This window comes from Podarcis liolepis (genome assembly GCF_965112155.1).
Source record: "Podarcis liolepis genome assembly, chromosome: 1".
NCBI classification, from domain to species: Eukaryota; Metazoa; Chordata; class Lepidosauria; order Squamata; family Lacertidae; genus Podarcis; species Podarcis liolepis.
In genome coordinates, this window is record NC_139554.1 from 28345210 (window position 1) to 28369354 (window position 24145).

Sequence of the window (24145 nt, forward strand, 5' to 3'; positions counted from 1 at the left end):
GATGCCTGGTATATATCAGGAACAGCTTTATGGAAATAAATTCCTGCCAGAGTAGAAAGACTGACTTAGACCCTTGGAAATGAGGTCATGACACATGGCCTCTTGGGAGGACAAAGAGAACTCCAAGGTTTGGTAATGTGACTGCAAGTCACTGATCTCCAAAGATACATTTTCAATATTGTTTTCTTTATGCCTTTGGTATTATCCATTATGATACTGGAATTTTCACTTCCTATCTTTTAATCCCAGGCATCAGTTATGGAAGCAATAGCTGGAGATGGAGTATTGGGTGAGGATAAGTTTTGCCCAGTGATAAGTAGGTTTGGGATGCAACCTCCACCCATTCCTAAGTTTCTCAAAAACTAGGGCAGGTTTGTCTTCCTTGGCAGCTTGTATTACACTGTGCTTGCTTTGACCATATGCATTTAAGGTTAATTGATGTTTGTTTTTTATCTAGCCACTAGAGGATAAATCTGTTAATGATGCTACCTCTACTTAGATCCTGCCTTCTCACGGGGAAATTGAATTGGTTCACTTCTTGGCTGCAATCCTGGAATAAACCTAGATGAAATCAGCAAGACTTATTTCTGAATAGACATACACAGGATCATTCTGCTAGTTGCATTTATCTACAATTATTTCCCAGAGAGAATGGCTAAGGGAGAACCGTCACTGAATCCCAAAACCTACTGATAAGCTACAGTGACACTCCAACCCAGAATACAGAGCGACCCTCGAATTTCTGCAAACTTTTATGTGAATGCACTTGTAACACTAATATTCACTGTCGGAAGCAAAGTTGTATCTGCTTACAGATAAGAAAAAGCTTGGGTTTTTAAAGTTTTAAAATAAGTGCTTAAAAATGCACTCCACCTCATTAATGTTATCTCCACCTCATTAATTACCAAAAGGACACTTGAGAGGGTGGGTACCATCACCAAGAAGGTCACCCATAGACTTGCCATATTTCAAAAAGAAAAAATCCAGACACCCCCAGAATTGTTGAGCTTTCTTAAGGAAAACATCTTAAGGCAGGGGAGGGGAGGCAGTGACCAGTGCCCCCCATCCACCCCACCATCATTGTTAACCCTTCCGTGTAATAGCGCGGCTGCCATAACTAGTGCCCCTCATTTCCCCAGAGCCCAATGTTCGCCCTGGATCCCCTGCCTTCCTGCTTCCCTTGGCAGACACCTCTAGCCACTTCTGCCCCACTCTCTCTGTGGCTCCCCTTCAAACCTGCTCTCCCTTCTCGCCACTGCCCACAAGGAGCCCACCTAGCCTCCTGCAACCATAGAGTCACCTCAGGCCGAGAGTTGGGGGTAGGGTTATTCCCCTAGGGCTAGAGGCCACCCAACCTCCCTGGATCACAGAGTTCATGGAGAGTGAAGGCAATGCTCTTGCTAATAACACACAGACACACACTTACAAGCCCACATTGCCTCCCTTTGACCTGCAGGAGACGATGTCCGGTTTCCAAACATGTCCGGAATTTTCCAGATGTATGGCAAGCCTAGTCACCCAGTGACAATCCACTGGTCATGGATTGACCAGCAGGATCCCCTTGGAATATCTTAAGAGTGACTTAGCCTGCTAGGTATCTTAGTACCAAGTTATATGGAGCTTTAAAGGTTAAGAACAAAATCTTGACCTTGGCAGCTGGTGCTGATCTTTCAACAATGGCACAGTATGTGTAAAGCTGGATGTCACATTAAGCATCTTGACAGTTGCACTTTGCACTAGCTGCATGCTTTGAACCAGCTACAGGGAAATTCCACATACAGTGCATTACAGTAGCCTAATCAAGAGATTACTAATGTATAAACCATGCTGGCAAGGCTATCCTTGTCCAGTAATGGTTGTAGTTGGTGCACCAGCCAAAGTTGCTAAAGATTGTTCTCAGCTGACTAGTGATTGGCAAATGTGAGGGAACAAACATAAAACCTTCTGCACTGTAAAGCATATGCTCAGCTGTGGCCCTTGCCCACAATGGTGAATGGGCAGCTCATGCAGGAAGTTGCACCAGCAAGGTGTAAATTAGTCTTGTCTTTCTAAATCCTTAATATGGAGGGGGGGGGGGAAGAACCACACTTTTCACTCACTGCTTTCAACAGCACAGCTTCCTATCTTTGTCCTTGCCTTTGCCCAAGCCATCCATCCACCTGCCATCATCTCTTCTCTCACCTGTCATGCCCCCTGCTCCTTCAGTAAATTAAGCTCTTCCAACAGGAGGAAAAACTATTATAAAGGAATAATGATAATGATAAACAGCACCAGAAATACATATCTCGCTTCTCCCTCTCTCCCCTCATATTCCAGCCTCCCAGAAAGCACAGCATTAATCACTGGGGCAGTAGCTGAGAGATAAAGCACAATTGAAATTTAGCTGTGCATTATGGCATGTGTATGTGTATGTCTGGGCAGGAGGGGAGAAGGAAGCGGCAGAATAATCTGTCATTTTATATATTTATACTGCAGGAGTCGGTCAGGACTGGTTCTCCATTGTTACTGCAGATTAAAATCATTCACATCCTTCTGCTCTCATCAGAGGTCACCTTTCAGAAAAGGGAATAAAGATTGTGGCAAGTTAATCCCCCCCCCCCCGCTTACTATTTTTTAATCAGTCTGCCATGGGGTTATGAGGCATTGTATGCATCCAATGGGAAAATTAGCCAGCCCTGCAATTTCTCCTGGCTCTGTATATATTATAGCTTGCATACAACAAACCTCTTCTATGTTGGCTGGCTCTTTCAAAGACAACCATGCAAGGGTCTCAAAGCACATGAAAATAGTGTTATAGTGCAGAAATGGCCCCAAGATATATTAGTGCCCAAGTGAGAAGATTCAAACAGTGATTGGTGATAATAATAAAAAATACTCTAATAATTGTCAATTTGTCAACCTTTAATAGTGCCCAAAAAAATTGCCATCTGAGGTGGACCACTTCATTCTGCCTTATGGTAAGATTAGCTGATAAGTTGATTTCCTTTGAGACTGGTGATGGGTTCCACACAGAAGTGGTGAAAGGTCAGACAATGGATTTTAAGCTCTGCTTTCTCCCTGTGTTCATTTGGGAACTGTCCCCAGATCCTCCAGAGTCTGGCCTGATCTAAACTGGATCTGTAATTGCCCCAGCTCCTGCTTCAGGATTCCCTGAAGCCTACACTGATGTTCCTCCCCCTTTTTTATTTCATAATTTATTTTTATTATTACGTATATCCCACGTGTTCTCCTGGAACTTCAAGATGATATACATTGTCCTCCCCATCCACTTTTTCCCCCCTCACAAGAACCCTGTGAGGTAGATTAGGCTGAGTGGTCCAAGGTCACCCAGTGAGCTCTATGGGTGACTGGGGATTTGAACCCTGGACTCCCAAGGTTATAGCCCAGCACACTAACCACTACACCACAAAGGCTCTCCCTTTTGCTTATGCACCAAGTTGAGGAAAGAATGGCAGAGAGGGCTCTATGGAGTGCCTCTGCAGGGACTTATGCCCTATGCAATTGCATGTGGCAGTGATGTGACGATCACCGTGAGACAGTGCCTAGTGGCTTGATGTATTCATCCATAAAGTTTTTACTTAACAACAGATTTCCAGATCGCCATCTAATTTTTAAAGTTGATTGATTGATTAAATGGACAAAATAGTGAGAACCAAGCAAGCTGATGCATTCAATGGCCCACAACTAAGTTGTGCCATGGACCCCCTGGGGCCTGCAGACCACCAATTGGGAACCACTGTCTTACATCATTTGTTTCTATCTTTTAAAATGGTAACCTCCCTTGAGTGCCATGGCAGAAAAGTGGCATATAAATGCAATGGACGCACGAGCAAATTAATAAATACATAAATATTATTACCATATTCCTCAGTAAAGAACTGTGCATGCAGACAGGGAAATATTTGCTGTTTCTGCAGGTCCAGCTGTCAATCAAGCAGCTTGTACCAAATCCAAGAGCTCGCAATGACAGGCGCAGCTTCCATTTTAGTGACAGCTCACCCCACCGACAAAGAAGAATGCAGTGTGAAACTCCCCGCCCCGCCCTTTCTATTAGCTACACAGCACTGTTTCTCACCAAAGAAAACCCAAGGCGTTAATTAGATGGTTTCATGAAATAGGACTGTCATAACAGCCAGGATGTGTTTCTAATTTCTACGCTGTCATCTAAACGTGAGCCAAGAAAGGTAAGATGTGCATCCCCCACCTCTCAATGAGTCTTGTCAAAAACAAAATGAAAATGTCTGCCTTGGAAGTCTTTTGGCAACGCCTGCAGCTCCCAATCATTTCCCTGCAGGGTATAAATAGCAAGCATTGCAGACGTGGTTTAAGAACCGGGAGAAAGCAAACCGGATCTCTCTTTCTGTGCTACAAAGCCAATGATTTTTCTCTGTTCATTCCTAAGCAGCCACTTGCTTTGCATTGTGTCTTTCAATGAATCCTGTCATTCTAAGAACTCAAGCCATTCTGGAAATACAAATTTGCTTCTGTTTAACAGGGGTATGCGCATCAGCTCTGCATGCACTCCAAATAACAAGGCACACTGAGATGGTTCCAGTCATGGTTTCACATTCCCAAGTCAGATAGCGCTATTAACAAGGCTTCTCAAGGCAGATCGGGGACCCGCTCAGTTTTACCACAAATTTCAGTGCATAACTTCCCCACTCCTTTTCCTTTTTGAGAAACAAAAACAAGCTGAGTCGGGAAATGCCCAGAACCTTTGAAACAAAGATGGAGAAGTGTGGGGAGAGTGTTTCATTTTCACAGATTGGTCTAGCATTTAATTGAAGTGAATTATTATTGCCCAATGCCAATTACATCCTGGTGATTTTGGAGAGGGGTGTTAAAATAAATGGAGTTGTTCTTCACATGGATTGCCGTTCTCCAGCAAGAGCAGGGTGTTAAGCAGAGGAGGTACAGCACACGAGGAATCAAACTGGGTAGGGGTGTGTGGGCATGTCCAATCTCAACATTTGGAGCTATGCGGTGAGGATTCTATCTCCATTCATTGAGTATTGTTAGTTCAGTTTTGAACTCTGTGCATTTCAACTGAATACAGTTAGCATTCCCCTTCAGACCCCCATGTGTCAGAAGTCTATGTGTGAGGCTTGTAACCACAAGGACGTCGGGAAAGGGGCCAGTGTGCACATCCTTTACCTGCTACCCATTTTAAACCCTTACGCATTCTGCAGAATGGCTAAAGAAGTGTTCGGACTGCAATAGTGTCAGAATTCGGCAATGTCAGGGAACTACTAAGACCCACAGCCAATCAGGGGGACTGCTGCTGGTCCCGAGAGTCCCCTGCTTTTGCTCTTCATTCCAGAAGGAGGGGGCGAATGAGAGGGGCACTGGTGACAACAGCCAGGAGGCTGAGAGCCCACCCAGGGAATGGGGAGCAGCTAAGGGTTTCTTGCCTAAGCCTCCTCCTGCCCCTGACACACACACAAAAATTGAAGCCAGCATTGGCATCTGTGCTTCGTTTCTAGAAAAAGAGATGTCAGAGCTCAAATCTGCTGGAAACATTAGCCTCTGAACTGGAAAATCTTCCCTCTAAACGCCAATGTGTGGATGAGTCTCTGCAGTTATTCCATGGTGAAGAAGATGGAAACTGCACTTCCCCAAGGGCATTCATCTGTTCATACTTCATATGTTCCACAGCTGAAGCCTGGCATTAACAAAAAATGCTAGGGCTGGGCCCTGATGAACCTACAGCACAAACTAAACCCTCCCGTGCTTAAAATTGAAAAAAATAAAACGGAACCATTTTATTTTTTTTAGCCAATTCACGTGATCTGTTATTCTAGTTATCATAACTGGTCTACGACTATGAAGTATGTGTTTAAATTCTCTGCACTTTAGGGCATTTATTTGCCTGCATTTATACATATTTTTATCTATGCCTTCTGCAAAGAATATAGTTTCACATACACATTTCCCACCTGCCCCCCCCCCACTTCCAAAGTAGCAGATTTTAACAGGCTGTTGCAGAATACCAGAGGACATTCAAACTTGTAATTGCATTTGGAAAGCAAACTGGCTCCAGAAACATACCATACGCTTGTCAAAAAAACTTGAATTTCAAATTGTGATTACTCACACAACTAACAGCTTTTGGGCCAACTTGCATATCATACTTTACCCTCTCTCTCATCACACAGATTATCAAATGTTTTCAAATATATACATTTGAGATAATTTGCCATATAAATAATGTTATCTGTATTTTCTAGGGCCCAAAACATCCACCCACATACTTACTCATTCACAATTGCTTCTACACTACAGTGAGATAGTGCCTAGCAGATTCCTCTGCAGGAATGGGCCCAAATGAACAGCAATGAAGCAAAGGGCAATCACTTTGGGTATATGATTATTCTTTTCCAGTTGAAAGCAGGCTCCATTCCTGACATCTCCAGTTACAGGGCATTAGTAAGAGGACTGAGAAATACTTTGTTTGGAACCTTGGACAGTTGATATCTGTCACAGTTGATAATACTATGTTCAAAGGACCAGAGGTCTAAGGGAACTTCGTATGTTCATATTCATGTCGGCTTGGGGAGGTAGTGCCCGGAGGCGGTAGTGTTGGGAGGTGGGCGCACAGTGCACTTGGAATCTAGCGCTGGCACTGGCCACCCTCCATCTAGGGCGGTAGTGCTGGGAGGTGGGTCGCACCCGCAAATATTCCTTGAATTTTAAAGGTGCAACTTATTTGCGGGTGCATCTTATACAGTATTCGGGCCAATACAGTAGTCCTTTTACCCATCTTTGCCTTTCAGACGTGTTGTCATCCTCATTGCTGCCCATAAAAACATACACATAAGACAAGTATGCACAAACCATTGTGCCAGTAGAACATCACAAACCATGGTGTTGCACTGATAACCCCAGTGTAAATGTCTGTGATTGGGTGGCCAATTGTTTTGCGCAGGACATAATTTTTTTTTTTGACGACAATAAAAGGTAGGAGGGGAAGAAAAGACAATTTTATGTCATATGAACGGGCTTGTGTGAAGTAAGACAGAAAGCTGGGGCTTTCAAGTTCCTTAATATTTTTTTCTCCTTTAGTGCTTTGCAGTCAGTGGATGAAAATGTCACTGGAGACTCATAACAAGCAATGAGTAAATTAGAGGCCAATTTCCTTCTCCAAAAATTATTTTCTTAAGAGTGAAAAAGAAAGTACCTTGGCAATCGCAAGAGGAGACAAGTGTATTTTTCTTTCCCTGACAGTTAGAGGCTAATTATACTGACAAATCTTCTCTGCTGTGTTCCATCACAAGGCATGCCTAAAAGAAAGTGCTGCGAGAGCAGTGTCTTATGGGAAGTTCTGAATCAAAATCCTATAGCCCTCAGCCTAAACAAAATGCAGCTAGGCAACTGTGCTGGACGCTGGAAAAAGGATGGATCCCCAAGCACTTCACTGATCAAACCCTAACTAAACCAATGGGGAGGCTCACTGACGTTAATCAATGATATCTTTCCCCCTTTCTTTCAGAGTTGTTTCTTATTACATTTCTATTCTACCATTCTTCCAAGGACTGCCCATATATACAGCAATACAATGTGGTAGGCTAGGCTGTGTGTGATCTTACCCAGGCCCAATACGACACAGTGAAGTTCACAGCTAAGTGGAGGCTGAACTCAAGTCTGGGTCGAAATCCAACATTCTATCCACTATCCACGGAAGTGGGGAAGTATTTCTGACCAATGTCCCGTCCAGCCCCTGAAAATTTGCTCTGGAAGGTTAGAGGACCATCCAGAGCAAAATGAGAGCAATAGGCTGAGGGGGAAGAGGGGAATTAGCAAGAATTGCCTCCCCCTATTCTGCCTATGGATCTTGATCCTTTTCAATGAAAAGAAGGAGCCCTTGCATTCACCCTTGGCATCCATTCGTGGTTAACTAGTCCATTCTTGGCTTCCTGCAGATCTAATAGTCCTTACTAAGCATATTGAAGCTTAAATATTTACAAATTTAATCAAATCTGTTCAACTTCAGCTCAACTATGAAGTGACTACTCAGCAAGCATTTGGCTTTACAAATGCTTTAGCTTCAGCATTTACGATTCAGGAAAATGAATTTAATAAAACCCAAAGGTGAAGCGCATTTTGTGGGTTTCATCTCAAAAAATTGTCATCAGTGGAAACGAGAACTGAAATCAACAACCACTTTTCCTGTTACAATTTATATTAATTTTACTGGAGAATTCTATTTTTGGTCCCTTGACACCACATGATTGAGTACATGAAATCTAAACGGATTCAAGTCATTGCTGAATTCATTTGTTTTCATTTGATTGTTCACAGCCAGTTCCTTGGATTTTGCTGAGGAATGTTCTGGATTTAGGGCATTTTGGACAAACACAATTTGTTGAATGCAGTGTATTAATTTATTTGTCGTAATATTTAGTTCAGCTCAAACAGAGGTTGTTATTATTCATATATATTTTCCTATCCTGCTATTCTAGTGCCTAGGCACAACTCAGTACAGCTGACAACACATTAAAATCACATTATCATATAAAACAATACATTCAATTAAGGTACAAAAATACAACAGAGGCAGGAACCAAACAGCCTTAAAAGGAAACAAATACTTAGTAGCCAAAAGCCTGCTCCCCCCCAAAAAAAGAGTTCACCAGCCACTAGAAAGGAGGTTCACCCACTCTTCACAGAGCATGTTGTGCCACAACGATGGGTCAACCATTGAGAAAGCCCTATATTTTAACACCATCCCTCCACCATAAGTGGGGCACAAAGAACCCATATCTGTAGATTGTAAATATCAGCTGATGGCAGCTGAACTGTCAAAAATATAAATACTGGAAACAAAAACAGTAGAAAAGGATCGCTACCCCAAGTGTCAAAGGAGTTATTGTGCTGTGTGTCATCAACACCAGGTCTGACCAACCAGACAGATCTTTGGCCACTTCAGAAGGCTAGTCAGGTAAAGTTCAAAAAGCTCAACAACAGAAACAAGGCATCTGTCGAGAACAAGCCTGATAGAAATAACAACACATCTCTCATTTTGGATGTGAGACAGCCGGGCCCTAATCTAGCAGCAGCCCTGCACTCCAGGACATTCCCGAGTTAAAAGTAGAAGCATTTAAGTGAACGATAGCCATATGCCTCCGTGTTCTATGCACAGCAGTGAGGCAAAGTGGAATTCCCAAAGAGGATATTGTTAATACGAGAGAAGCTGGTGTGTCAGGGCCCTGAGGTCTGTAAGAGTAATTTAATACAACACATGCCGTTTCCGAACAGACCCGAGCTTGAATACAGAGCAAACTTATGTGTCAGGGGGTCAAAGTGGCACTTTTACTAAGGGTCGGTAGGCAGCTCTGTTAGTCAGAAGCAAACGTGCTTCATTAAATGGAGTGGAACAAACAAGAAATCACAAGTAGGCAAAGTGAACTTTGGACTACACCAATTTCTATCAGCTTAAGCAAGTACAGGCTCCAGGGTTAAACAGAACACCACATATCTCTGCCCAGATGTGCATCGTGTTACTTGTTACATCCCCTCCAACATTTTTCAGATGAAAATAGGGACATTTTGCATCAATGTCCCCACCCCACCCCATCTCACTGCTGGTGGAATAGAGGGAAAGGGTGGGGCTGGCTGAGTTGCCCCATCCTCGGTGTTTGCTAGCTGTTTGATGTTCAAATTGTTTTCTCAACAATGTGGAAGGTTGATTTAAATAAAAATATGGATTGGGTGCCAATTTGAATAAAATATTGTGGGGGCCCAGGTAAGCCCCACCTCACAGAGAGCCAGTGTGGTGTAGTGGTTAAGAGCGGTAGTCACGTAATCTGGGTAACCGGGTTCGCGTCTCCGCTCCTCCACATGCAGCTGCTGGGTGACCTTGGGCCAGTCACACTTCTCTGAAGTCTCTCAGCCCCACTCACCTCACAGAGTGTTTGTTGTGGGGGAGGAAGGGAAAGGAGATTGTTAGCCGCTTTGAGACTCCTGAAGGGGAGTGAAAGGCGGGATATCAAATCCAAACTCTTCTTCTTCTTCACATAATTGATCACTTGACGCAGTGCACCCACACTATTTAGATGGGAATGCCCATCAACTTTGGGGGAACCCTGCCCCCTCAAATATTTTATTGTGGAGGCTGAAGCCCCCACAGTTCCTAGGAGTTGGTTCCTATGCTAAGAGACCTTGGGCCACACACTCACTCTCTGGTTAACCTACTTCACAGGGTTGTTAGAAGGAAAAATTGCAGAGGAAAACTATAGGTGCCACCATGAGCAACTTGAAGTTCAAGCAATATATAGATCACATAAATTTTTTACAAATTTTCCCTTCCAAAAGAAGTTTAACTGGCTGGCATGTTTTGAGGCCAGAACATTACTCCTATTCAGATCTCCCAATGCATCTCCCATTGTATGATGGGGAGAGCGAAGGAGCGTTTGGTGGCCATGCTTTCTCCATAAGGTTCCTGATAGCTCTCTTCCACTGCCCTCCATGCATTGGGGCTCAGCAGCAGCATGAAGGCAGCTCTACCCATGAAGTCTGCCCCCATGTGACTTAGAACCTGAATGTGTGCACAAAGTACTAGCTTGTAAGAGAGAGGAGGCTAGGCCAAAACTCATCTCCTTCAGATTTTAGTATTCTATGTCAAGAAGTGAGTTGGGTTTATTTGCATGGATGACCACTGAGACATTTGAATCCCACCCAACTGTGAACCCCCATTCAAATAGCAGGGCTTGTGGGCTATTTCTGCACATTTGAATCAGGCAAAAGAGAAGTAGATACACATAGATCTGCAGTGTGCTATTAGAGAATGAATGAATGAATGAATACAGTGTAATAAAATGACCTAACAGTTATTTAAACCACATTTGTTTGGGTCCTTGTACCTTCAGCTGGTGCAAGAGAGGATAGCTAAATAAGCCTCTGCCTTCTTGGCCAATCAAGACCCATAAAATGGGATCATCAAGGGAAAATATCCTAACAATTGTTCATCTAGTGATAAATAGCTTCCAACTGTCATTTTGGATTTTCTCCCTTGCCCTGGAAGTTCAGACATTCTGGATAATTGGGGGGGGGGTTGTTGTTATTGTTGTTGTTGTTGTTGTTGTTGTAGGGATAGAAGAGGTTGCTGGTCCTAACAAAAAATACAGCAGTGACCAATGCTTCCCCCCACAGGCAACAGAATCACAAGCTACTCGGTGCCAAAACACAACAAAAAAAGCCCCCCCCCCCAAAATTGTTTCTTAATTTTAATCATCGGTACCTCAGGGGAGGTGTGATGTTTGAGTTTCTTGTTGGTGCTGAGTCTGTATAGGATACAGCTTACACAAATGGAGTTGAACAACTCAGTCGAGTGACTGAAATGAAGCAAGAGCCGTCTTGCACTGCGATAACAATAAATTGACCTGCTCTTGAGACACAGTGAGTTGTAATGGAGGTGCATATTGACTTTTATCTTCCTTTCAATGGAAAGAGTGAAGTGTCAAGAGTTATTGCTTTAATATAAGCCAAGATGAGACCATTCGTTGTGTGAGTGCATCCAGGAAATCATTGCTCTAACCATGTTTTTAGAGGCCAGTTTACACTGTATTAAATCACCTTGATGCTTTCTCAAGAACATAATGACTTAATCAGCTCAACAAGTTGACATGTAGATTAGGTCAAAAACCCTCTGAGAAATAATCTAGGTGGGCTTGTTTCATGAAATATTTCAGTGACCTCGCAACAGACTGATATAATTCCATCAGAATAGACTCAAAAAAAATCTTTACAGACTCTGATTAGAGCATTAACTCAGGAACGACACATCCTGTTTCACCTCTGCCGCCCACTGCCACAGAAGCCTTGCTCACCGGCATTGTGCAGTAGCGGCTTCTGGCGAGATCTCATGAGGCTGGCCCTGCATGAACTAACTAAGGGGGAAACCTGGCTTGCATTTTGTTTCATTTTCCCAGAATGTATAAGAACAACATTCCAAATATGACAAAATCCATCAGAATTATTTGCAGTCCAATTTCAAGGTGGGTGAATTTACCTGAGGCCTTTATATAACGCACCATCAATTGAAGCTAATAATTATAACTGATTCAAAGCCACCTGATTTTTCAGCGAGCAAAAAATGTAGAGCCTTGACAAGCAACCAGGAGAAATAAAGCAGCATTTAGCATTTAATGTCACACTTTCGGCAACATTTGAGACCCTGATTATGATCTGACATGGTCCTGCCTTGCTGAGTCAAGTTGTTTTACTGGTGGAGAGAACTGACATAGCCACGAAGGTCTAGGAACAAGATCAAATGTTTGGGCAATGGTGCATTACCATTGTGGGGAAGCACAACTCAAAAAAGGGAAACAAAAGCTATTGATGGCTTGGACTGGAAAAGAACCATTCAATTAGATGAGCTAATTAGAAATAAACCACATTACGAATGAAAGGACCATATGATCCAATAAATTCTATCATGCAGTTATAAGACACCTCTATACATGTGAAGGTCTCTGTGAAATGCCTGGTGAGCTCTCTGTTCTACTCAACACAGACAAAGAAAGCAGATCAAGCAATCAATAATTATTATTCAGAAGAAACTCATTTGTACTTGGGGAAGAACACAGTCTACTGCTGCTTCATCAAGGCAATTATATTTGATCTGTAGATTATTTTCTGTCTGCAATTATTGAAAAGATATATTGAGAGTTTATTAAGCCCTAAAGGGCTTAACGAAGCTGTAGTCAGAGAAAAATATATACCTCCATGACAATAAGGGCTATCAGAGATTTCAAAAGCACCTGATTGAATGAGCCCCAGACTCTGAAAGCAACCATCTGACAATTTCCACTTTAATATTAATATTCCACTTTAAATATTATTATTATTTAATATTGTTAAAAACAGGAATGAAGAACAACTCAGCTTGGGCAACCCAACCCACTCTATTAAAAACTTCGCCACTAAAGAAGAAATAGCACACATGAGGAACACTAATCTGCACTGGCTTTCCAGAATCTACCATCGTGGTCTTCCATTATCAGATTCCACAGATTTATGAAGTTCATATCTTGTTCTCCACTCAGGAACAACCAACCCTAACTTAATGAGTGGGTCAAACAGTATCACAGAAGAACTTGGTCTCATGTCTGCACATACAACAATAATTCAAATGAAAACTCAGAGTGAACAAGTTCTGTGCTGAATTTTATCTTTAGATAAAATCGGGGGGGGGGGACAAAAAAGAGAGAGGGAATCTGGCCCTAAGATATATTTGAGAAAACACAAGCCAGCTATAGAGACTTCAAATGACTCACCTGAATGGTAGGTGTGGAGCGGTTTCTTCGGGTTGTAGTAGTGGCCATAGTAGTGGTGGTCTCCATGACTGTTGTAGACATTTCTGGTGGCATGGAGGTTGTAGGTGCGGTTCCCAAGATGGATGGCACTTCTCCCACCAGCCGGACACTTCCATTGATCTTGATGTTGGGGCTGCTCTCTGCTGCCATGTTCAGCACTTTCAAACCATTGTAATAGAGACCGGAGAGCTGGCCTTGGAAGAGACGCCCTCTATCTTTTCCTCCAATGGCTATTTGCGCCTGGGTGTTGAAGATCGTTAACTGTCGTCCTAAGTGAAGGGGGGGGGTTGAATAACATTATTGGCAGGAATATTTCCCCTTTTTAAAACCCTTGAGTCCTGGCTGAAATGGACCAAAGCTCGAAGCAGGTTTTCTGATGTGGTGGTGATGGCAATTGTGGTGATTAAATGGCAGGAATGCAGTACCATAAATAGCTGTCCCGATGTGCCACAAATCATGATAAGCCTGAACAACAAAACAATGGATCCAGATCTTTGTGGTCTTGTTCCCATAAAAATAAGCACATTCAGGAGAAATTTTACCCAGACCTTGTTTTCATTTCAAATTTAAAAATCCAACTCTTTCCATATTGTTTTGGGAACTTGGGAGAGTTTAATCCAAGCCAGAACATCAAAACCTCTTTAGTTTTTTGCCCTCTCCAGAATGTAAAAACAAAAACAAAACCTGGATCCTTGAATGGACAGAGCAGAGATTCAGTCCTGTCCTGTGATTTGGCAAAAGATGAACAGAACACAGATATGTGCTAAGAGATGGACATATGCATGACTCCTTGAAACTTATAATAGCTACAGCTGTGGAAGATAGAATCTTGTTTTAAATAAAGGTTAGATTTAATACAATTTTTGGATCATATTTGCTGTGGAAGAGAAAATATGTGTCAATGCTGAATTAGTGCACATAAATAACCCTATGAGTTTGGGCCTAGGTCTCACAGTAAAATTGTGTCAGAGCTGTGTACCACTTCACACTGCAGGTGGGAAAAATCACATCGTTTACTATTCCTTTATACAAAACAATTCTCTCCACATAGAAAACTAAATGTTGGGGAGAAGGTTTCCAGTAGCCTTTTCCCTGATATGAGAGCCCACACCTACAGTTAGAAGCTTGGTTCTCAGACACAGGTTCACTACCTCAGTGAGACCTAGGCCTTGATCTACGTACATGTAGTTTTTACTGGCGGGCCACTTTGAGAAGGGGCATAAAGTGGCCAGCCAAAGCCCCAAGTGAGCTGCCAGTAAGTCCCACAATATACAAAGTAACCACCATTATTTCCACACACCTCTCTTCCTTCAGGGAGAGAAGGGGTGAGACACCTCAGGAGGCCAGATTTGGCCCAGGACTACTGGCTGTTGTTATCTACCTATGAGGCACACTGAGAACTACTGTATAGTGACCCTTTTTTTTTAAGGGAAGGCAGGGAGTATGCAGCATTTCCAGTCAGTATAGATCCCAGAAATAATTATTTTCCCACCTACAAATCAAGGGTGAGTTCACACAATTAGTTTAACAGGCAATGTGAACTTTTGATAGAAATCTCTCCTTCTGTCTCATTCCTCTCATCATAGGTAGGCAATTGCCAGAGGTGATGAAGAAGTGTGATTCATGTTCATGGTATTTCCACATATTCAGTTAGAAAAAATAACAACTACAATTTTCACATGATAAACCCAGTATGAACTCACCCTGGATTTATTTTATATCCTAGGTCAGAATGCAGTCTTAGGATGTACTAAATGCAATTGGCTGTTGAGCAAAGAATCACACTGGCCATGTTTCAGAAGACAAAGCAGTATTAATTCAATCATCCAATCCATTTCTCCCCACATTTACACACACATGCCCATTTCCCCTCCCTCCTTCTCTGCTGCACACTAACCACTTTCTTCCTCAAGTCCCCCCGATACATGCCAAAGGCCACCATGTAGCAGGGCACCTAAACCCCACTTTCCATTCCCTCATAGCCAGTGGTTAAAGTAGATCAGAATACGAGGGGAGCTCACCAATTTTGGTCGTCGTGGCAGGTCTCGAAGTCAAGTGGTGATGCGCTGTTGCATCATCTAATGGTGACAGGATGGATAATGGGGAAGAGAATGGGGACAAGAGAAGAAATGTATCTGAAAGGAGTTCCTATTCCCCGAGGAGGACCCTAGCTAACCAAGCAAAGTAGGTATGTATGTGAAATTCCTGCAGCTTGAGATGGTGAGGTGCACATCCCCTTGTGCTATTGCAATAAAATATACATATAGAGAGAGAGACTGGACCAAGATGGGTTAGTGTACAGATGTAAAAAACAATAAATAAAAAAATGGTAAGGATTGAGATATTCTGTCTTTGAAAGCAGAACAATTTTCCTTTCTCCCCTCATAACTGTTCCCTCACTGCTTTCCTCACAGTGCAGATGTGTTACATGTAGTTTTAGTGCTGGGACCCTATGTATGGAAGAATAGCAATTTTTGCAGGTCTCATTTTTTTAATATAAAAATAATTGCCTCAGTGGTAATTTCAATCTACTTTATCAGCCATTATTAGATAGTGGAGATGATTGTAATAATATGGCTCTGTTCGTAGCAATTTCTTTCAAGTAATGACATGATAGCTGCAGTTATCACATGGAAAACTATGATGGGCTCTCATTAAAATAGGCCTTATAATTCAATTCACAGATTCCCTCTTTTGGGAGTACCATATCATCCCATTTTCTCCCTGAAACTTGCATTCTCATATCCATCCCACGGGACCCACACGGAGTGGCATGAACTGTGGGAACGTCAACTGAGACAGACACTTATCCGCTTCCAGTCTCTGCTTAAAGCAGAGGTGGGCCTGCCATAAACAAATGTTTTGATCCTAGGATTTTTCCAAAATTTGCCATGGAACTTGGCTTTCTAATTTGGCTTGCACAAGTCTCGCAACCCATCTGAATCTGCAAATTTCTGAGGAAAATAAGCTCTCTTTTGAGGAACCGCACACACGGCAAGGCATATTCTGAGGAATTGTGGAGTCTGTGAAGCTGCCCAAATCTACAGACCCCTTTATATTCTGTGTAAATGCTTCCTTCAGCTCATCTGAGTCTGGGTGGGAGTGCTGTCTAAACTAGAGAAAATGGTGGCATTGCACATTACAAAGCCCAGTGCTTCTCCTCCTCTCACTCTCCCCATTTCCTCACTTCTGGACACTACCAAATTATTACCCCAGAGCATTCCACCTTCTATCGTCCCCTAACAAAGTAAAAGCTAACTTGAGGCCCATCTAGATGTGTGCATCCCTCATGTGAGATGAAGGCAGAAGCAGAGTTGTCAGATTCCATCCGTGCTTTCTGTTCATTTAATAGCTCTGAAAAGATGGGAGAATCGGGCAAAAATAGATATACTGGTCAGAGATCCTTAGAGGATGGGGAGATTGCAGGGGGTATATAATGTTCTGTATCTAGCAGTTATGGGGCAGGGGACTGCATTTGCTCAGTGTTCCTCTTAGCTGCATCTTCTGAGTGGCATTTGCTGAACTTCTTGTTGCAGATGGAATACAGCTACTGTAGAAGTGGCCTTCTTCTGAAATACAGGGTCCAGTATAAGATTTGCCCTTACCCCAGGCCAATTTTGTTGCAAAACTAGGGCAAAGACACAGCTGAATGTACCAAGGACAGGCTGCAGATCTTACTTTTTCCCGAAGAACTCCTTCCACTCCATCTTAGTTGGCATGAAGCACTTAGAGTGCTAAATAGTGAGAAAGAGCAACTAAATGAGAATTAAGTAGACAAAGCCTCTTTATGTTTTGTTTTCTCCTTCTTCAAGTAAATGAGAAGGCCTCTTCGATGCTGTCCTTTTCCCTTTCATTAGAAGTGTTAGCATTCACATTGTTCTAACATTTTAGATATATCTACTCCAGGAAGATGAACTAATTCAAAAATAAATAAATATGTGAAGTATGTTATGTCTCCCTCTTGAGTTATGGGTTCTTTGAGTTCAGGAGCTGAACATGAGGCATGCAATGCACTGCTCAGCTACATTTTATAATGTAGCACTGACACTGAACATGTGTGTATGCTACAAAAACCAAGGATAAATCTCTAGGGAGACCTACTCCTAACTTCAAACTATTGAGTGAAGGCGTCTCTGCTTGAATGGTCAAGTGGAAAACAATGGGCAAAAAGAAAGAAAAATGTAGAGAGGAAGCATGCATAGCTGAAATGTCACGCCAGACCTCTATCTCCTCTTTCACCTACTTTTGCGAATATCGTTCTTCCAAAGTAAACCTTTTGTTGTTGTTGCAAAGATACTCTCTATTTCAAATACACCAATGAGGTGATCAGGAGCTAATCAGCAGGGTGCAGTGCATTCAAATTACGTGGCTTCTGAATTCCTCCTCCTTGTTTGCACTGTCCTGATTGACGTGGCTCACAAAAGAGGAAAGCGTTTGCTTGCAAATGCTTTATTAGGTTTCCCTGTGAAGTTTAATTCTTTAAGTTTTGATCTGGTTAAGAATCCACAAACATCTGTGTAATCTGGATTTGCAATTGATAAGATGTCAGGACAAATCTGAAACAACTATTCATCAGAACACCAACTGCACTAGTGAATGCATCAGTCCAGTTCATAGCACTCAGCTGGATTTTGGGTTTAAGCCTACAACAAGCCTTTATTCTGGATAAGCAGCTTTCTATCTAAAGCTGCCATACGTGGAATACTAGCACTAGCCGCTGATTGACAGTAAGGGTGTATGGCGATCTCCCTTTCGTTCTAGGGCAGCCACCCAAACAAACAACCTATTCTATTTTAAGTCATATGATATACAGTACTGATCCCCCCCCCCCACAAACACAGGCATACGTACATTTTTTGAATTATCTCACTACCCACTCTGATCTTTCAGGGCAAGGAGGAAAACACATTAGGCTGATACCAAGAACATGCTTGTGGTCCCTGTCCCATAATGCAAAATTAGGCATTTACTCTTGGTGTTGGATGCTGCTCTTACTATAACGGACACTGAGCAGCTCCTGGCTGGGCACTCCACTGCTACCCAGATCTCTCCATGGCTACTTGATCTGGGTCAACTCACAGAACAGCAGCATAAGCAGGTATCTGCAGAGCTTGCATCTCCAAGTATTGCCTCTTAATGCTTTCTGCTCTGCGAGGAAAGAGAAAGCATGAAAGGGGCAGTGTGTCCTTGAACGCAGACCGCTGGCAGCAATGTAAGGGCACAGGTGGTCCATGCAGTAGCCCAAATCTCCCTTTGCAAATTGGGGCATTGGCACTGATTTCCTTTTCCTAGTTTCCAATGTACCTTTCGGTAGAGGCATGTGATTCCTCCCACCCCCTCAATATATCACAGCCAATAGTGGGGGTGAGTGTGAGTGTATAATTATAACTTGCAGGAGCTGATTTCACATTCTCTCTCTTACACAAACATATATATTGAGTTGCTCTAAGCACCTGTAGTTCCAAATAAATTTTAATTTCACTTCTGTTTCCCAGCTAAACTGCACTTACAAACAGAGATATCACCATCCTGGAGAATTGGTCTTATTCCCTGTTTTCTGAATCTGTACAAACTGAATTGGTAAAGTGGTTTGTTTAACACAGCACCACCTTAGGCATGTTTACTCAGAAGTGCACCCCAATGCATTCAATGGGGGTTACTCCCAAGTAAATGTGCATAGGAATGTAGTATTGCTAGAGGATTAAATAATACAACAGAAATCCATTTTAACTGTAAATCCCGCTTATGCATTTTGTTATCTTTGTATCTTTCTTTCCATCTACCCCTCACAATGGCTTTATTTCACATGGAGAAACAGCTCTGGCATTCCTTTGAAAAGTTCTTTTAATTACCCCTGCCCACACTTATGTATCTTCGAAATCAAAGGCACATAAGTGCTTAACAATACTTAAGCGCCACTGATTGAAATGGGACTCGAGGATACCTACGTTCCTCTGGATTGCATCCATTGTGTTAATTGTAAACGATTCCATTGTAGGTCCATTATATCTGGCAGAGAGTTATACTCTGTGCTGTCTGTCTCGATGGATTGATCCATCCATCTAGGCATCCATCAATTTATCATGTTCCATTTTGATAGCTATCTACCCTTGCACTCATCATCTTTACGAGGTCTTCTGACATAAGACTTTCTTGATGCATTAGGAAATGAATGAGTGACTGGGTGGGCAGGCAGGTGTAGATGAGTGAATAAATGATAGGCTGGTGAATGGGTGATCCCCCCACCTGCTGTTTCTCATATATAGTGGCAACTGAAATATCAAAAAATACCTTGACATTATATATCCCGTTGCATGATACACTAAATATTACAAAATGCTTATGACAGATTGTTTTCTCCACTGACAACATGTATCAATAACTGCCCAGCTCACCCCCACGCTTCCTAGAAATGTTAGAGATCTCAGGAGCTGCTGTTTTCTTTAGAACCCGCTGCTCTGATGTGATTTTTAAAACAAAACAAAACAAAATCCCCCAAAGCACTGTCATCTTCTTCATCTTCTTCTTTATCATCATCATCATCCACACAAAAGCAAAAACATCAATTTCAGAATTCCAAGGTGGTAAACACATATAAAACACTTGGGCATGCTTATTTCAGGCTTGGGGAAGCAATGGGGGGAGAAAAGACTCAAATCAATGGTGAAAACTACAGAGAAGGGAAAAAAATGTTAAAAACAAGGATGGGTTTCTCAAGCACATGAGCTTCATCACAGCATCAGGCATGCACTAGTCTTAACAAAAGCAAGGCTGGCATTATCATTAGTGTTAAAGGGACTTTATTTGAGATTAGCAAAACAAAGTTAACCACTTTTTAGTCTGAAAAGGTTTAACTTTTAAAAATCATTTCTCAAGAACTTGGGTCAGATCACCAAGACATTAATCATTTTTAGTGATAATAATTGGCATTTATGCAATGTTTTTTTGGGGGGCACATCTGGCGATGCCCCAAGCGAAAGGCATCTCACCAAGCATGCATGGTAGCCCAGTAACCAGGAGATTAATAAAGACACTGGCTTTGTTACCTACCTGGGACTAGAGCAAGGTTGGATAGAGGGAGGGATGCCAAGCACCTGGCTGGTGGGATGCACTGGGCTTAACATGGGATACATTGTATGGGCCTGTTTTAGGGTGTTTAGAGCACTTCATGTTGTTATATCACTATAGAGATCAGTATTATTATTCTAGCAGCAATACCTGGCATTCTAGGGGCGTTGGCAGAGCCTAAGTGCCCTGGCCAGGCTTGCCAATGTTGCTTTCGTCTTTCTGTCCACCTATGACCCTGCCTGTGGGTTATCTGACAGCAGAGGCTGGGTCTGGTAAGCCACCTGGCAAATTCTCAGAGTGCCTTGGAGAGCCCAATGTAGCATGGCTCTCAGACATCATGGGAAATTTGGGTGGCGGGCATCTTCCCAGAGTCAGCCTCTGCTGCCTTGTAAGCCCATGCTTGGGGGAGCAACAGTTAGGGGCCCCATCAAGACTGGCACTAGCCTTAATTATGCCCATATTACACAAGAGAGGTGATAGGGGCTTGCTAAGGATCACCTGCTAGGTTCATGACAGAAGTAAGATTTGAGCACATCATCTACACAACACTGAATTTCAGTCTCCTCCAATCAAATTTCCTCTTGCTTTGCTCAAGTGAGGTTGAGGCCTCCTTCTTTATCCCTATGTCTTACTTGATAAGCTGTTTAATGGGCAATCTCTCCTCTAAAATCCTTACTAAAATCAGTTAAAGTTAAAAACTTTAAGCAAACGTGTCTTGCTGCAATTACACAAGTCCTCCTAGGACCTCACAGTTTTTAGGCTAGCTACAACTATTAATAGGTTCAGCTCAGCAACAGAAAAGTAAACAAGATGTTTACTCAGTACTTGGGGAGAATTTGTGAATATTTTTTCTCTTCTTTTTTAAAATACTCTGATACAAATAGATCTGAAGACAGCAGTTACCCCCACATACTTTTTCTTTTCCTTTTTTTTTAAAAAAACCAGAAGTTAAAGTCTGGTTCAGATTTCCATGAACTTCATAGTTTTGGAATCATTTAAGCTCTGAAAAGGAAATCAGGTTGGGTGCAGGGTTCAGTCTCCAACACAGTATGTGCAGTGGTTGATACACAGTACTGGGCTTGGAATGAACTAGTTCAGTTTAATCAAGTTCAATGAATTAGTTCAGAAATTTCTGAACTGCTCCTGAAAGGAATTCCCCTAAATGCCAGGTGAACTGAATGTGAAATGAAGTTCATTTTAGCAAAGATGATTTCTAATGCATCTTTAAGTTCATATTTTTTTTTTTACTCTTTTAGACTCTTAAAGCTTAAAAAGCATAAAATTATTGGGGAAAATAAATGAAACCATTTACATTCTGCTGTATTTTATATTTCAGTACAGCAGCTTGTAACATTTTGAATGCTGAAGAAAAAATTGATGGAGATAATTTGGATGAACTTGAACTAAAAATGAACCAAACTAGTTTGTTTTGTAAGGAAACAACTTGAACTGGACATGTTGAACCAGAACTAGCTCCTTTAAAAAATGAACTTTCCATGCTTTGGCACTGCATCACTATTCTTCTCATTTAGGCACACACAACTTCTGCTGTAGGAATATTATCTGCAAGTCCATTCTGGAAATCTGCATGGAATTTGTTCATTATCCACGTGCAGCAGAATTCCAGAAGGAGTTCTGCATAGGGAACAACTTTCCTTGGGGACACTTTCCATAGAGCACATGGAAAAAGATAATTGGAAGAGTGTGAATGAATAATCTGAAAACCAGGGATTTGGGACTAGATGACTCTTGGGGCCCCTTCCAACTCTACAGTTCTATGTTTCTAAGATATGATTCATTCATATTTAACATAACACCCACCTCATTCACTCTCTTCCTTTATTGCAGTTTATATATAAATATTCAGAATTGCTGTTTTAGGGGATTACTGGGGGGGGGGAGGGGAGACCCAAAACAGATTAACTATGTTATAATGATTAGGGCAGTCACACACCTGAAATATTTTTTAAAGATTTTTAAAATCTTGAATGAAGTGATTTCCAAACAACCTCTAAGGCAACTTTGATGCTAAATATATAGATGTAGTTTAAATATATATGTTTTTAGGGAGGAAAAAAACAAAGTTCATGCAGTGGTTAAATTGCCATAATACATATTGTTGCTTTGGTTGTTTCTATTTATGTTTAAAGTGGTGTTTTAATTTCTGCTTCTTTCTTCATTGCTTTTGGATTGCAAGCTTAGAATTCCGTCCCTTTAACTTCATTTTTAGTAGCAATGTATTATAGCATGATTTATCAACATATGGCAGGTGGAAGTTGACACAAATTATAATGAAAATTAAAAGAGTCATTTATGCAGCAGGCGATTCTAATTTAAGAAACATTTATTTGCAGGCTTTAAAAATGAGGGTTTAGAATCAAATGGATTTAAAATGAAAGTTTTAACAACTGTTACCTTTTTCCTGCAGCCATTCCTCTACGGGCCGGTTATATTTGAAGGGGATTTTCTGTTTTACCAATTGGAACGCAGTATCAGTGTTGCCTTTAAAGTTTAAAAAACAGCTTAAAAACAATCTGAAAAGTCAATGAAATAGTTAAAAAAACATCCTAGGCTTGCTTCTTTGCTTTTATTTATGAAGGTATTTAAATATACAGAACATGAAGAAGTAAATTAAGGCTGTAATTAAGGCTGTAATCCTATACACCTACACCTGGGAGTAAGTTCCACTGGGCCCAGTGGTGCTTACTTTTGCGTAGACATGCATAGAATTACACTGTTATTCTTTTAGTGTGGTACAGAATAGTTAACCTTTCATTTCCTGGAGTTCTAGAAGATCAGGTGATTAAAACACTGAGACAAAGATCGTGCCTTTTCTATTCCTTGCATGATTACCACTGATAGAGGAATAATTGGTTACATTTGCCTGTCTCTCCCCATTTAGCCAATTCCCAATATTTTATTATTTTTTACTGTTTCCTGATGTGCTGACCCTTTGCTGAGAATTCCAATAAATCTGCCAAACCACTTCAGAAGGCAAGCGGGAGATTTTGTCCTGCAAGTAAAAGCCCAAAACTTAGAACCTGAAGGAGAAAAGGTTCTTTTGGCCTCCACTGAAGCCTCTCAATGTTCTCCTGATGCCAGTAAATAGAGCAAACAAGACTGTTGTAGCTTGGGTCTTTAGAGTGGAAAGCACTTCAGGAGGTACAAAAGAAAGAAAGTTGAACTACAGTTCAGAACCACACTGGGAGTACTGTGTCCAATTCTGGGCACCACAATTTAAGAAGGATATTGACAAGCTGGAATGTGTGCAGAAGAGGGCAACCAAGATAATCAAGAGTCTGGAAACCAAGCCTTATGAGAAACAGTTGAGGGAGCTGGGTAGGTTTAGCTGCAATAAGAGTAGACTGAGAGATGTGGTAGCCATCTTCAACTATCTTAAGGGCTGTTACATGGAAGAGGAAGTATGCTTGTTTTCTCTTGCTCTTGAGGGTAGAAATCGAGGAGAGAAGAAGAGAAGAGTTTGGATTTGATATCCCGCTTTATCGCTAACCTAAGGAGTCTCAAAGCAGCTAACAATCTCCTTTCCCTTCCTCCCCCACAACAAACACTCTGTGAGGTGAGTGGGGCTGAGAGACTTCAAAGAAGTGTGACTGGCCCAAGGTCACCCAGCAGCTGCATGTGGAGGAGTGGAGACGCAAACCCGGTTCACCAGATTACGAGACTACCGCTCTTAACCACTACACCACACTGGCAACGGCTTCAAGTTACAAGAAAGGAGATTCCGACTAAACATTTGGAAAAAC

At 41.9% G+C, this 24145-nt stretch overlaps 1 protein-coding gene across 33 annotated transcripts in view; it reads right to left on the reverse strand.

Moving 5' to 3' along the window:
• The window catches only part of NRXN3 (neurexin 3), a 1209742-nt gene that overhangs the window by 112527 nt on the left and 1073070 nt on the right, over positions 1-24145 (reverse strand). For 18 of the 33 annotated variants that reach the window (XM_083500837.1, XM_083500855.1, XM_083500838.1 and 15 more), the window contains 3 exons: positions 22797-22883; positions 15335-15391; positions 13275-13582 (listed from right to left, as the gene is read on the reverse strand). In XM_083500837.1, coding sequence (XP_083356963.1) covers positions 13275-13582; positions 15335-15391; positions 22797-22883 — 452 coding nt within the window. The remainder of the gene's footprint in view (positions 1-13274; positions 13583-15334; positions 15392-22796; positions 22884-24145) is intronic. The other 15 variants (XM_083500839.1, XM_083500847.1, XM_083500840.1 and 12 more) reach the window with 2 other exon arrangements.